This window comes from Tauraco erythrolophus, chromosome 10 (genome assembly GCF_009769465.1).
Source record: "Tauraco erythrolophus isolate bTauEry1 chromosome 10, bTauEry1.pri, whole genome shotgun sequence".
Classification (NCBI taxonomy): domain Eukaryota; kingdom Metazoa; phylum Chordata; class Aves; order Musophagiformes; family Musophagidae; genus Tauraco; species Tauraco erythrolophus.
The window spans coordinates 17,359,654-17,374,768 of NC_141474.1; the positions used below are offsets into that span (position 1 = coordinate 17,359,654).

At 41.2% G+C, this 15,115-nt stretch overlaps 1 protein-coding gene across 1 annotated transcript in view; it reads left to right on the forward strand.

Moving 5' to 3' along the window:
- Positions 1 to 13,320, forward strand: part of TGFBR3 (transforming growth factor beta receptor 3) — a 107,266-nt gene extending 93,946 nt beyond the window's left edge. The window contains exons 13-16 of the mRNA XM_086617629.1: positions 404 to 524; positions 5,440 to 5,475; positions 7,551 to 7,658; positions 13,202 to 13,320. Of these exons, the coding sequence (XP_086473755.1) occupies positions 404 to 524; positions 5,440 to 5,475; positions 7,551 to 7,658; positions 13,202 to 13,320 (384 nt within the window). The remainder of the gene's footprint in view (positions 1 to 403; positions 525 to 5,439; positions 5,476 to 7,550; positions 7,659 to 13,201) is intronic.
- Positions 13,321 to 15,115: the final 1,795 nt, after the last annotated feature.

A 15,115-nucleotide genomic window follows, 5' to 3' on the forward strand; every position in this document is an offset into this window, starting at 1 on the left:
ATTTGGAATTTATTTTTACTTTAGGCTTTATGCATATCCCCCTTAGAATGTATTATTTTAAAGCTGATTTGTCATTGTCGATCAACACATGTGTTGGTGGCTACAGTTTTGGCTACCAGATTTTTAAAAAACATCCTAAAATAAAATAATTACTACCATTTAAGTTCAATAGTAGCACTCTCATAAAGGTTAGAGGATCCTTAGTGAAGGCAAAGTTTTTGTCCTGAAGCACAGCTAAGAATTAGCTTTACCAGTACATTACCTGGGGATTGTTTGGAGATTCTCCTCTTTTTTTGGTAAATAGTAGAGGATAAAACTGATAATGTGACACTGTGCAGCTGGCTCAGCTGTCCTGGCAGACGGGTGACTCTCTAACCTCACACACTGTTTTTTCCACTCGCAGTGCGTTCCTCCTGATGAAGCTTGCACCTCTCTCAACGTGGATATGATCTTGGCCATGATGCACAACAAGAAAACCTTCACGAAGCCCCTTGTTATAATAACACATGAAGGAAAACCAGAAGGTATGAAAATTAGCTTAAACTGTTTAATAAAGCTATATATGTTATGTTGTGTACCATACAGCTGCTTGAACTGAGGGAGTAGTCCAAGTATGTGACATTGTATAATCTTGCAGTGATACTGTGTTTGTAAGACATTATTTGTTTAGACATTTCTCTGGCAGCAATAGTCACAGCAGTTCATTGCTGTTTTTTAACTGTCTTTATTGATCTCTGGACATGTGATTTTGCCAGACGTTGAGAAAGGAATACCATGCTACACAACAATATGGGTTTCAGAAGTATGAATATAGCAGTAGTGCTGCCAGCAACTTCTTGTTGCCCAGAGATCAAAGGCAGTGCTTTGCTCCCTGCTGTATCACTTCTTTATCGTTCTTGCAAGTATATGTTTAAGAATAACAACAATGGAGTTACAAAGTGTTAAGGATGCTAAATCCTGATAAACTTGTAAAGCAAAGGAATGGCCGCGGGACAGATACTCATTAGACTGTTAAACTATTGAGAACAAAGCTGAGATGTGCAAAGGTATTTTAGCTCCACTTTGGTGGGTCTTGTTTGATCATGTAATCTTGATGGAAAAAAACATGAATGTGGCTAGTAACTGATTGAAGGACTTGGAAAGGCTGAAGAGCAATATGAGATAATGCCAAGCAGCATGATGAAGCTGTACTCTAGATTAAAAATATGCCCTCTGAGTGACAGGAAATAAGAACTGTTTTCACAGTTTCATTTAATTTGAAAGTTTCTCTTAGTGAATCCCTCTGACAGCACCATGGGTCATGTTTTGGTGCATTCATAGAAAAAAATGCACGTGCATTATCTTTTCTTTTTGTATTCGCAAGGGAGTTTAATCAGAAGCTTCAGTGGCTTCACGTGCACATCAAAATCTTCCATTTGTGTCCAAAGGCTGTTTGACCTTTGGAATGCTTTTTGGGGAGTGTCAAAAGAATAAGGATCAGAAGTCCTTTAGCCTCCACTGTACAGTGCGTGCTTTTTAGTCTTCAAACAATTTAAAGTACTGTACAGCATCGCTAGGGGACATAAGCAACAACTTTTTCTGTTCAACACTGCAAGTCAACTCATGTTTAGTTTTTTGGGGGTATTTTATAAATATATTAATACAAATTAAATGCAAGTATTTGATCTGTGCTTTGGGCCTGATTCTGTGCTCTTTCTTTCTGCAAAATGCTCTTTTTTTCTTTTTTTTTTCTTTTTAAAAGTGATTATTCTATTGAAAATGAGTAAATCCTGCAACTGAAGTTCAGCTTTCAATAAACAGACTCATACTCTGAGCTCTCTTGCCCTTCTGATGTGTGGAGCATTGTGCGCAGCTCCCATCTTGGGCTCCACTCAGAATGTTGTCTTTGTCAGAGGCACAAGGTCTTAGTGTGCAAAGACGAGCTACATTTATAAAGATTAGTTACAAAACAACAGCGTGATAGAGTATCTTATTGCATCGTGGGCGATGTGTCCAATTGTGGGATCTTTGGTGGAAATCTCCCCAGCATATCACATCTTTCAGACATAATACAAAGTGGCACATTAACAACGTAGCTTTGTTGGTATGCAGTTGTTCTGCAGTGAATAAAGCAACCCTTTTCTTAAAGCCAAGTGCCATTGTTGGCCAATATGTGAACCTAAGATTTGGAGAAATTGTATCACATTACTTGAACAGGAGAATTTACATCTCAGAGGTGGTGTTCTTCATTTTCTTTCATGTGAACAGGCCAGATTTCATTGTTGTAAACCATATTATGTGAGTTACTGCCATTGGATCTGCTTTCCAAGCCAAATGTAGAAGTCACGAGCTTGATGTTTCAAAAGTCAGAACAAACTTCAGACATAAGCTTATGACTGTCATTGACTGTGATAGAAATCACAACTGTATACCCAAATGAGATTAACTCTTCCTCCCCTCCTAGTTTTGTTAGTTATTTACAAGCTCAGTTGCTTACGTTATTGCAGTAGATCCCAATGGAAGGGTCTAAAACCTAACTCCATGCCATGGTCTTTCCGTTTGCATTCCTGTATTTCACACACACTCTCCCCTACTTTGAAGAAAGGCATACGGATGGCCATTTAAATGATAGGAAATGCATGTTCTGTTGAAATAACCTACCAATATCACTGTTCAGATTTTTGCTAAGTATGGAAACTTCAGATTATTATTTCTACAGCAAAAGGAGACAGGTCATAGAAAGAGGGTCAAGTGAGCAGCTAACAAGTGCCTCTATCGTACAAAAATATAGAAAATCATAGAATCGTAGAATGGTTAGGGTTGGAAAGGACCTTAAAGATCATCTAGTTCCAACCCCCCTGCCATGGGCAGAGAAATCCTCCACTACATCAGGTTGCCCAAAGCCTCATCCAACCTGGCCTTGAACACTTCCAGGGATGGGGCATCCATAACTCCTCTGGGCAACCTGTTCCACTGCCTCACCACCCTCAATGTAAAAATTTCTTCCTTATATCTAATTGAAATCTTCCCTCTTTCAGTTTAAATCCATTGCCCCTTGTCCTATCACTACACGCCCTTGTAAAAAGTCCCTCTCCAGCTTTCCTGTAGGCCCCCTTTAGGTGCTGGAAAGCTGCTATAAGATCACCCTGGAAACTTCTCTTCTCCAGGCTCAACAGCCCCAACTCTCTCAGCCTGTCTTCATAGCAGAGGTGCTCCAGCCCTCGGATCATCTTCGTGGCCCTCCTCTGGACTCGCTTCAGTAGTTCCATGTCCTTCTTGTGTTGGGGACTCCAGAACTGAACGCAGTATTCCAGGTGGGGTCTCACGAGAGCTGAGTAGAGGGGCAGAATCACTTCCCTCGACCTGCTGGCCACGCTCCTTTTGATGCAGCCCAGGATACGGTTGGCTTTCTGGGCTGCCAGTGCACATTGCCGGCTCATGTTGAGCTTCTCATCCACCAGCACTCCCAAGTCCTTTTCGTCAGGGCTGCTCTCAATCCATTCTCCACCCAGCCTGTACTTGTGCTTGGGATTGCCCCGACCCACATGCAGGACCTTGCACTTGGCCTTGTTGAACTTCATGAGGTTCTCACAGGCCCACCTCTCCAGCCTGTCAAGGTCCCTCTGGATGGCACCCCTTCCCTCCAGCATGTCCACAACACCACACAACTTGTTGTCATCTGCAAACTTGCTGAGGGTGCACTCAATAATATAATTTCATGATAATTTCTAAAGGCTGGCTGCTGATATTTTTTAATTAGATGCTTTTCCTGAACCTCAAGGATTTCCACTTCTGTGTTGCTCTGAGCAAACCACATCACAATACATGTAAGAACTGGATGACTGGAGAGAATTGATAATGGACTACATGGCCTATCATTCATTAGCAGATTCTATATTCTCTGTAGAGTGGCCAATGACAGAAAGAGCATGGAAAATTCATTCTCTTCTCAGCTCAGAAGGTGCTTTCTTGGCACTTGGGATATGCTAGTAGAGTGTTTGGACAATCTGATAGCTTTTTACCCATGTTTGTGCTGTTCAGTGCTCCCTGGTTTCAGTCCAGCACTCCTCACAAATCTGACATTCAGTTATGCTTTTACTGTTATGTGTGCTTGACGACTTTCCAGCTTATTTGTGCATGCACACCCACGCACGCCTCCATGTTCTCACCTGTTTCCTACTACTATTCCACCTGTTTCCTACCATCCTGCCAAGTGTGATCTGGAAGAGGTGCTCGTGAGTTAGAACAAGTGACAATAATGCGGTTTAAGAATAAAATGCTTTTTTGGATCTTGTAGGCCCATGTGTCTTAGAGCCTAATGATCCTGTAGAATATTGCTGGTGGTCCAGTGCTGCCATTTGGGTTTTAGAAGTTAGAAGCATAGGTTTGGTTTAAGAATACTGTAAATAAATAAATTATTTTTTTTAGTATTTCTGAGCTACTATGTTTACATAGCAATTAAACTTTTTTTTTCTTCAGTTGCTAAAGATAAAAAACCAAGTATTGGCACCCTCTTTTACCAAATCCTTTTACAGCTGTTGCACTGAACACACTCAGATATGCCAGAATTTAAATGAAATCCCTAGGTTACTGGGCAATCCAGAAACAATCTGCAGCTAACCAAACAGGTCCTTGGCTCTGAAGCCAAGGTCTCTGGCTCTTCTGCTTGAGGTGGCATTCTTGGAGAAAGATAAGAGAAGCCAGTTAAGCAAAAGAAGGGAAAATTCTTCATTTTTTAACATATGTTTACTTGTCTTTTTCTGGTACATGCTGATAATGATGGTGATATTTGATATTCTTGCCAAGAACAATAGCTTTGATATAATAGCTATGATCTTTTATTTCCTATATGTAATTAAAAAACAAAATAAAAGAACCACCCAACTTCCAAGACAGTATGTCAAGTAGGACTCAGAAAAATGTGTGAATCAACACATATTCATGCAATTTGGACAAAGCGATGTGTGTCATGCTATAATACTGACTTTTCTTTAGAGGTGATAGCCAGTGTTTGATAATTTTTTTTGTGATTTAGCATGCTGGTGTCTCATGTTTGTGGTTTAGTGAATAGTCAGATGAACATAATTACCTTAAAACAGCCTTTGCAATCTGTGCTCTTTAAGAGCTCCATACGGGGATAACCAGAGTTACTGCAGGTCAGACCTGATGACATCTGGGTGGGAAAGGTTGTGGTGTACATGCCAGCAAAATATATGATGCATGATATGATGATAGATATGTTCCCCCAAGGAATGATCAATATGTGAATAGAATTTTTTTGAGCTGAGCAAGATTATTGAATTCGGGCCAGTTTTCCTGAAGTTTCTGGTTTGTTAAAATTACAATTAATGTCTTTCTGTCAGATCAGATCCTGAAGGTTGCTTACGTAGTTTGTAGGCTGTATGTAGAACTCAGTCTGATTAATGTTTTGTGGTTTCTGTTGTTTTTTTTTTAAATTAGATCCTTCCCTTCCAACGCCAAATGTGAGACAGCCACGTAAGTAACTGTTAAACCATCTCTTTAAGGCTTGAACTTTTGTCTAGAAAGTATAAGAATGAAGAAAATTATCTCCAGGCTTTCCAAGTGTGTGTGTGTGTATGTGTGTGCGTGTTAAATTCTGGGACTGAACGAAATTCTGACTGTATTGCTGCTTGAGAGATTCCTATCAGCATTTAGAGAGAGGAACTGTGACCTTTTGCGTACGTGAAAAACAAATTTGGGAAAACACCTTTCAGAGTCTCAGCCTTGGCAAGTTCATTGCTGATGTGTGGGTATGTTATTTCCCCCTTCTCTGCTGGGGCCACTGCTTCCCAATACTAGTGTTTCAACAATGCCATCTTACAGAGCTCCTGTATCCTACTCTCTAAGCCTCACTCCTACCTTGCGCTGCATCTGGCCACATCGCTGGTTACTCTGGCACCAGCACTTTATAGATTATGCTGTAGATGAGATCACTGAGTTGATACGGATTAATTTCTTTGGTTTTTGTGTTGTCTTGGCATAGTGAATTAACCAGGGTCAATTACTGATCCAGGAAGGGAAGAAAAGGAGAGAAGCAGCACTAGAAGGCAATAATAAACAGGAAGGTGAAGATGATTTGTAGCCAAAACCAAGAATGAATGGAGAAAAGGGAAGATCAGAAGAGGAAGTGCAAAGAAAGTGTTTTCCTCTACTCTTGTCCCTATGTCTTTGGGACTAAATTTGCTCAAAATATCAATGGCAATGAGAAATTAGGCTTCTGCCACTTCAGCCTCTGTGTGACTTTCTCTTCTCTGCTAAGTTTTCTGCTAAGAGGAGAGGACACTGGCTGGTGCCTTGCGGAAAAAACAGTTAAGTTTAGGAGAGTCTTTTCTGTTTGCATTTAAAATGACCAGATGTGGCCAAAGGAATCAGAAATAGTCTCATAGAAGAAATGGGAGAAAAACCTTCTAAGCCACTATCTGTCAAGTGTTGTATATGCAAACTTTTTCCTGAAGGCCCTTGCCAACAGGAACCGCTGGAGAAGACATTTGTCAAAACGGGAAAAGGCGAATGGCCCTGAGGATCTCGGGAGCTGTTGGGCTGGGGGTTGTCTATAGAGACATCTGCTGGGTGCAGGAACATATAAAGTGAGGATGCTGGTTGTGTTTTGGGAACTGAAATTCCACTGAAGGATACTACTGAGAAGATCCAGTCAGCTCATTTCCTGGCAAGCTTAATCAGTAAAATGTTATTCGCTGGCCTAAGTAATTTTGTGCACTGGGAGACATTAAAAATACTGGAACTAGAAATCAATTTTGTAAGAAGAAATTTCCCCAAATGATTGTTAAAAGATTGATGATTATGTTTTTGAAGTATTTCTAATGACCAAAAAGAAAAACACAAAGCCGAACGTTTCTCTGTTTGGATGGTTGACACTGTGGGGCAATACATCCAGGAACCAGATGCTATTACCTTTGAAATGGTGCTGTAAAAGGGCCTCTCCCCTAGAAAGTGATTTGCATGTGTGTGTGTGTGTGGTTCTATTTTTGTGTTCTGGAATTAATCTCAGTTATTGAAAGCATTGCCAAATGTGAAAAACAATTGTTTCTATTTATGTTTTCGCTGACTTTTTCGCTGGCATCTCTTCCCTCTTAACAGCAGTTCCGTTCTCCACCTAGATTTCAGACAGAAATTGCAGGAGATGTAGAGGAAAGTTTACTTGAATGTTAGGACATTTAAATGAAAAGCATCTTTTGCCAAAAATCTCAGCTTTTTTAAAACACATTTTTAAGATAAATGGATATTTAATCGAAAGCAAGTTATTAACAGCCAACTGAGAATGCTTAATTTTTGCAATATTTTGCAGATTTGGGTGTGCTGAGCTGGATTTTTGTTTTGTGATGTAGAACAGTTGGTTGGACTGAAGCCAGTCTCTGAAGGCATCACTTGTACTTCCTTGATGCAAATCTGCTAGTCTGTTCCTTAAAATGGTGCTTGATTAACTATGAATTTTTAAAAAACTTTTCCATGAAAGTGTAAGGATGAATTTTTTTAAAACGGTATTTGCCACTGAAAAAGTCTTTACTGAAAACGTGTGTTTACCTTTGTAGCTGTGTTCTACGGTCTGGACACGCTGACTGTCGTGGGCATTGCCTTTGCGGCGTTCGTAATTGGAGCCCTGCTAACAGGAGCCCTCTGGTTTATCTACTCTCACACAGGTAAGTATGAGGGCTCTTACAGTGCAGGTCATGCTGCAGGAAATGCGATGTGGTCTGAACTCTTACAAGGTGGGAGGAAACAGGATGGGGGCCAGCAGTGGCTCTCCTGGATTTTTTTCTTCTCTCTGTTCTTACTCGGGTGTTTTCTAGCAACTTCTCCCATGAGCCTGTTGGTGTATATCAGCAGATTGATACCCGCCCTTCCCTAAAGGGAGGTGTTATGTGTTATGAACGTGATTTAAAATTTCCTAAAATAATTTTAACGCAAATCTTAAACTCTCCTGGGAAACGAGTAAAACTGAGTGTTCCTGGCTTGTGCTTTATCATTAGTAGCATCTCTAAACTAAGCAGAAATACAATACAGTATTGGAAGAAGAGGGAAATTTGGGAGCTTTCTGTTGTGTGTAATCTGCAAGGTGGTACAAAGACTTGACACTGATGAGGCCTTGATTTGCAGCATCTGACCTTGGCCGCTTGTGGATTATGGGATATCTCAGGATCCCTACAGCGTGCTGGACTCACAACTACTTCCACTTTTGATCTTGCAAGACCCTTTCAAGGTCACTGGGAGATGGGGAAAATGTGAGGTCAGTTACTCCAAACCTGTGCAGCTCTGGAGCACTGGAATTCTTCCATAGCCCACTGGAGGATTTTTTTGGCATCTAAAACCTCATGGAAGCTATTTAGGAGTGAGAATCCAGCCCTGTCAGGTCATAGCTGTGGTAAAAATTATGACCCAGGAGCTTATGTTAATTTGGAAGAAAAAAAAAAGTGGTTTTTTTCCAGCTGGCAGTACAACTCTGTATAAGCAGTTTAATGCTTCTCAGTGTATCAGCTGTGTATGAAGCTTGTTTGGAACTAAGGCAAATATGGGAAATTTAAAAGTTGTGATAATATGTATGAATAGTATACTTCTGCCTCATATACTACTGAAACATTGTGGAGGAAAAGTAAGTGCAGTTTCAATGAGCAAATGTGTAAGTTAAAAAGGTAATTTCCAAATAGGTAGCCTTTATTAACAAAAAATTAAAACAATTGTTAAATTAATGTCATTGGTCCTGCATTTGTGGAACGTCAATTTCTGTTCATATACAGAACCATCTATAGACATGTGTGTCAGTGGTCAAGAAACACTGGGAAGCCAACATGACACATCCTTCAGCAACAGCAGGACCTGAAGCAATCCCATTAAAAGAATTACATTAACAAAGTACATCAGTCATAGTGACCACGTACAAGTAGTGGAGTGGGCAGCTGCTCTGGCTTTGTGTTTGAGAGATGAAAATAAGTGGAGAAGAAGGACAGACAAAAAGTAATAAATGAGAAGAAAGGAATGGAAGAGGACATTGTAGCTCATCAGATCAGAGAATCACAGAAATGATAAAAAAAAATCTAGGAAGTTATCTGGTTTAGGTTTTCAAAGGGTTGTGTGAAAGTGAACCTATGTTCCCGTGCACATAATTTTTCTGTGCATAATATCTTGTATCTACAAAGCACAACTCGCAGCAGAGTGCGCTGAAGGCTCTGCAGGGACAGCCTCTTAGAGGGATGACTACTGTGACAGGCAAGATAATCTGGTTGCAGTGGAAACATCTTAGAGCTTGTTGCAGATTTTTATTAAGGAGGGGAAAACCCCCAATAATCTAAATTTCATCTACAGAGTGGCTATCTTTTGCCATGAGAGAATTCACACATTGCTGAATTGTGTTCCAAAATCTCATCTTTTGTTGCAAGTAGCACTGGGTTTCTAACACATGGTTTAGACCACAGGTTGGAAAATATGAGTTCATTCCAAAACTGTGTTTTGATAATACTCAGAGCATGGACAAAAGCTACTGCTGGTGGAGAATGGCAACTTGGGATGTGTGAAGTAAGGTGTTTTTGTTGCTGTATGCAATATAGCGAAAGGACACCTTTTTGCCAGCAGTAAGAAGGTATGTTTCTACTGGCAGACTCATTCTGGCATGGAGAAAGCTTTATGTAAATTACCTCTTTTGTTCATTTGATAGACTGTTATCAATTGTTTGAGATTTTAATGTTAACAGAAAAGAACTACAAAATAAGTAGAATTTCATCTCCAAATATTGAACGAGGATTGTTGTGTTGAGAGTATTTCATATAGGCCTTTTGCTGATTTCAGTCATGAGAAATTTCTGCCAAAGCATCAAAATTGTTTTTTAGAATATTCTAGATTCTCTGAAACAATTAAATATGGAGTACAGATGTCCTAAGATACACAGGCTGTAGGGGAAGAGAGAGGGGAAGCTAGGATTATAGTGACAGAGGAGGAATTTTAGTACTTTTGATCCTTTCTCCAGTTAGTTAAAGAACATGAAAAGTGACTTAAAGCTTTCCACAGCGGTGTTTGTCCTGCCCGGAGAGGACCCAAGAACAAAGGGAAAGTAGCAGAGATTTGCCATAACTAACCCAATTTACCTGGGTGTCTCAAGAAGAGCAAAAATTTTTATGTGCATGGATGCAGAAACCATTCAAAATTTAACAATATAACTATCTGTCATGGCATCATAGAATGGTTTGGATTGGAAGGGACCTCAAAGATCATCTAGTTCCAACTCCCCCATCAATGTAATATGTCTTAAAAGGGATAATTTACTATGTTTAGGAAGGAACATGCATGAGTCTGATTAGATAATGAGACTGCTAAACTAAGTAAACTGTTACAGAGAACATCAGTCACTTTCTTCTCTTAGAAAGCATGGTTTCCTTCTCCAGGCAGTGTTGCAAGTTAAGAGGATAAAATGTTCCAAAATCTGAGAAGTTAAAAGCGTCCCTCCTCCCCCACTTCTCCCTTTTTAATGGGATCTGATTTAAAATAAACTGACATAGCAACCAATTATATTTGGCAAATGGAGATAGAAAAGCAAACATTCAGACTTCCTGGACAGGGAGTACAACTGGCAGCTTTCCTAAGTGTGAATAATAAAGTGCATGTTGTCGAATTCAGATGGGTAAAAGCTTGTTTACTGTCAATAGATGAGATGTCCATTTTGAGCGGTTCTGGTTCAGCAACGTGAGCTACATGAAGCTGTTTACATGAAAAAGACAGATGGGGAATGCCTCTTCAGTGATAGTTTAGATTTCTTTACATCCTTTTCATGAATATTCTTTAAAAAAACTTTGCTACAGATTAGCTAGATGTTGAGGCAATAAAATGCAGGAGAAATCAGCCAGTCCAGGTGAGGTTGCCAGGCTGTGTTCGTAACGTCAGCACGATTGGGACTTTTTTCCTTGAGGACGTTGAGAATTTGTTATTGTTCAACAAGTGATCATGGCGTGTCAGAGCTGCTGATCGTGCTCTAGAAATGAGGTGCTGCAGAGGAATCGGGTTACAGCAGAGGGAAGGGGGCTCCCATCCCTCACCGAAGGGAAGATGCCTCCCAAGGCGCTTCCTAGCGGAGCCAGGCGGAGCAGTGCGAGCTGTTGGGCTCGCACGGGGACTGCGGCACTGTACGCATTGCTTTGCCGTGAAATGAAAACAACGTGTGTTTAGCTGAGAAATGAGTTTATGGTTAAACGCGTAGGGATTGTATTGACACGCGGAGGCTGACGCAAAGCCGCGTGCAATCCTGTGGTTTGTAAGATGGGGGGGCGGGGGGCCGGGGGCCCGCCAGGGGAGCGGGGCGGCCGCGTGCCTCTGCGCAGCCGTGGCGGCTTCTCCTCCCGCTGCCGGGGCAGGGGTTTGCCCGCTTGCTGCTTTCTGATGTTTGTGTTCGCTTGTTTTGTTTTAATGAAAGGGACTTTGCTTATCGCTGCCTTTATAAATATATCCTGCAGTAGGAAAGGAAGGAAGACTTGTACGCAAACAGCTGGAGGAGAAGGGAGCAAGCTGGGAGGGGAAGCATCCAAATGAGGCTTATGGAAGCTTTCGCAGCACCGTGACACAGGCATTGATTTTATACAGTTTATTCTGAAGGGGTTGCAAAGCTGTTTCCAATGCAATTTCCAATTTCAACTGTTAGAGCTGAAACATGTTTTGTTTGCAGATGACCTGCTGCATGCGAGCAGAAATCTGCCACTCCTGGACGAGCTACGTAGTGATTTCTTACACTGAGAAAAACAGCCTGCTCACAAAAATAAACGTTGGACTTAGTACTAAATTCAAGAGCGAGATCCTGACCCTTTTTTAAAAACATTTCATTGGCCTCCTGGGCACTGTGGTTTAGTGGTTTAGTTCGTTGTTTTTCTGTCCTGTCCCATCCCTTCTTTCCTCCCCGTTCCTAAACCAGTGGGGTGCAAGGCAAGAGCTGTGTGTTGCAGGGCCTTACGTGCGCTTACAGCTGCGTCGAGAGCTAGCGTTTGCTTTACAAAGAGCGCTTACAACCTCTACTGAGAGAAATCCTCAGACCTCCCTTGTTTGTAGCAGACCTCTGAACACTGAGCAGCCTGCAGAAGGACATTTTCTGGCCCGAGACACAGTGTTAAAGGCACACATCCTCCGCAGCCACATCCCGAGGCGCTTGGGGCTCTGGCAGCTGGGCAGCAGCACAGGGGCACGGGGATGTGGCAGAGCAGCTCCTGTGGGAGGAAGCTGGCTCGTCCATGCTCTGTAACCCTCTGGATGCAGGCTGTGCCTCCAGCTTTCAACCTGTCACTGAAGCAATCAATGGGGAATGGGAGCTCTACCAAATCGTGAGCAGGCGCCAGGTTTCGGATAACCTAGGGGAACGTGAAGCAGGAAATCTGCATTGCAATAAATTCATGAGGCAGGAGATGTACCAGCCTTTGATTTTTTTTTTTTTATTTCTTTTTTTCCCAGTCGTTCCTGCCTGTGATCCGGCAAAACATTTCCGTCTTGCTTCTTTGCAGGGAAAGCAGCCGTGCTGGTGCTGGCTGCCACGGTTGGTCTGCAGCTCAAGCAGCAGCAGTCTGTCCATGTTACTGTGCTGAGATCACAGGTTCACATCCTGAGAGATGAGCTCAAGGGAGGGGCCAGCTACAGCGCACATTATATAAACTTGGTCTTGCCATCTGTTTTGAAGAAACTGTTTTGTAATATTGCTAAGGGTGCAGATTTGAGCACTGTAACTTAAAAAATGCCACAGTTAGTTTCCTACGTGGTCTTATTATGATCTTTTGGGCATTCACATAATGGCACATAATGGTTACTTTTAGTAAATATGCTGCTCTATAAACTGGCATTAAAACTAAAGCCTATGTTTCATTAGCCTTTTTTCATGAAACAGAAAAGCTATTAAAGTGGTCTGAGTCATGTAATGGGACCTATTTGAGTGACAGCTGACAACAGAAGATGGACAGTGTCTATCTTGGCAGTTTCCATCAGCTGCTTTTAAAATGCTTAAGAAAATAGTATTTTCCCCATGTGGATAGCAATGCTGAGGTGCCAGAGTCAAGTAATGTTTTCAACAGTACTCTGAGATCTGTCACCCGAGTTACTCATTGGGTGGAAATACAAACCATCAGAAGAGGAAGACTGGGAAGGAATGGATTATTGTTTTCTATGACAACTAACATTTTCAATTTCCCCTTTCCCGACTTCACTTCTCCTCTCCCCTTTCCCTCAGGGGAAACAACGGGAAGACAGCAGGTCCCTACGTCCCCGCCAGCCTCTGAGAACAGCAGTGCCGCGCACAGCATTGGCAGCACACAGAGCACTCCCTGTTCCAGCAGCAGTGCAACCTAACTCCGGGGGGAACACAGTTGAGGAACAACATAGGAATGCATGGGTTCAAAGGACTGTGTGTGGACATCAGCATTTTAAAATTAAAAGGATTGATTTGATTGCTTTTGAAAAAAATGAGGAGGGATTTTTCTACAGGGGAAAAGAAAAAAAAGACTGATTTTCTTTTGGGGAAGCCACTGTGTGTGTGAGAGTGTATATGTGCACACAATGCATGGTAAGCACAGCCTGTTGGATCTTCTATAGCATGTTATGCTACATGTGACAAAGCTACTAATTTTACAGTACTGCAACTTGTTCTAGGGGTCCGTGGGCCCTCAATGTGAAATCTATGCCAGTTTGGAAAAAATGCTGCTTTGTCTATATGACTTGTTTCTTTCCCTAAACCTTCTCATTGATACAAGATATTCATTGAGGGAATTCAACAAGATAAGCAGAACAAAGATGATCTTAGGTCAAAGGATTTCTATTTGTCTAAGTAAGAAAACCTCAAGGTCAGATCTCTTTGGTTAGTAACGTTTTATTACTTCAGCTATGTTTAGCCACTTCTGAGTAACCTTTGTTTTGTTAAGCTTACAGCTACAGCATCTCATTTGCTTCCCTGTTGTGTTTGCAGCTGCAGGTTTGTTCCAGGTATTTTGGGTTTAATATGCAATGATTTGCTAATTGGAGAAGAGCACACTCTAACATTCCCTTTCTTGTTCTCTGGGCCAAAGCTTTTTAATAAGAGATTTTTTTAATCTACTATGCCAAATACAGGCGCACACAAGCAGTAAGACAAAAAACGTTCTTGTGCACTAACATAGATGTGTGTACCTTTAATGGCAATGCCTTTATGCAAATAGATGTATACCTAAGTATACAGAGCCTAACTTACCACTTCACAATTGGAAAATTAGCTCAGTGTTCCTTCTATACACAAAATATATAATGCATATGTAAAAAAAAAAAAAGTAAAAAACCAACCATCTCTTTGGTTTATAATAGGTAGATAGAGAAGACAAAAAAGGGGATTTGGTTCAAATCCTTTAGCTAGCCCAAATTCCCTTTTAAATAAGAGATGGTTTTGAGGGCACAAAGAATGTGCAGTAGAGCCTGTTGTTCGTGCAGAATACTGCCTACCAAAATGAAACTATTCTCAAGATGTGCAGTTGTTTGTGTCAAACTGTTGTATGAACATTGCAATTGGGTAGTCCCAAAGTAGTGTCGGAATATGGAAATGGCAGAAAGGTACTAATTGTCACAGTATTTTTTTAGTGTCGTTGCCATATCTTGACCTTCAAATCAATGCCAAATGAAAAGAAAAAATACAGTTTTAATGTGTAATTGTTTGACTGTTATGTTGCCACTTTGTAGTTGTATTGTGATCTACTGATCCTTCTCCTTTGAGGAAAAATGAGCATTGTTTTCCTCTAAAAATGAGATGAGTAATTTTCATTAATTTTTGGTGAAGGTTACTTGTGTTCTGCAAGAGGAGAAGGGAATTCGTTACACTAGAGTGATAGTCTGCTCTGAAGTCTGAGCTGCAGATTTCTTTTGCTGATTCTACACTTGTGCCTTACTGATGGCAGGATGGTCAAAGTGCAAGATATGCAATAGATGCAAGTGCCCAGGATCGGTGGAATATTACTCACTTTAAATCAAATCTGTTGCTAATCCTGCAAACGTTTATGCATATGAGTAACTACGTGCCTCATCCTTGCTAGTACAAGCACGTGCTCGACTCTGCACGTTATGGCTGTTCTCAGAGTCCGTGCAGACAGCCGACGTATAGAGTTACACGTACGAAGAGTGTTTT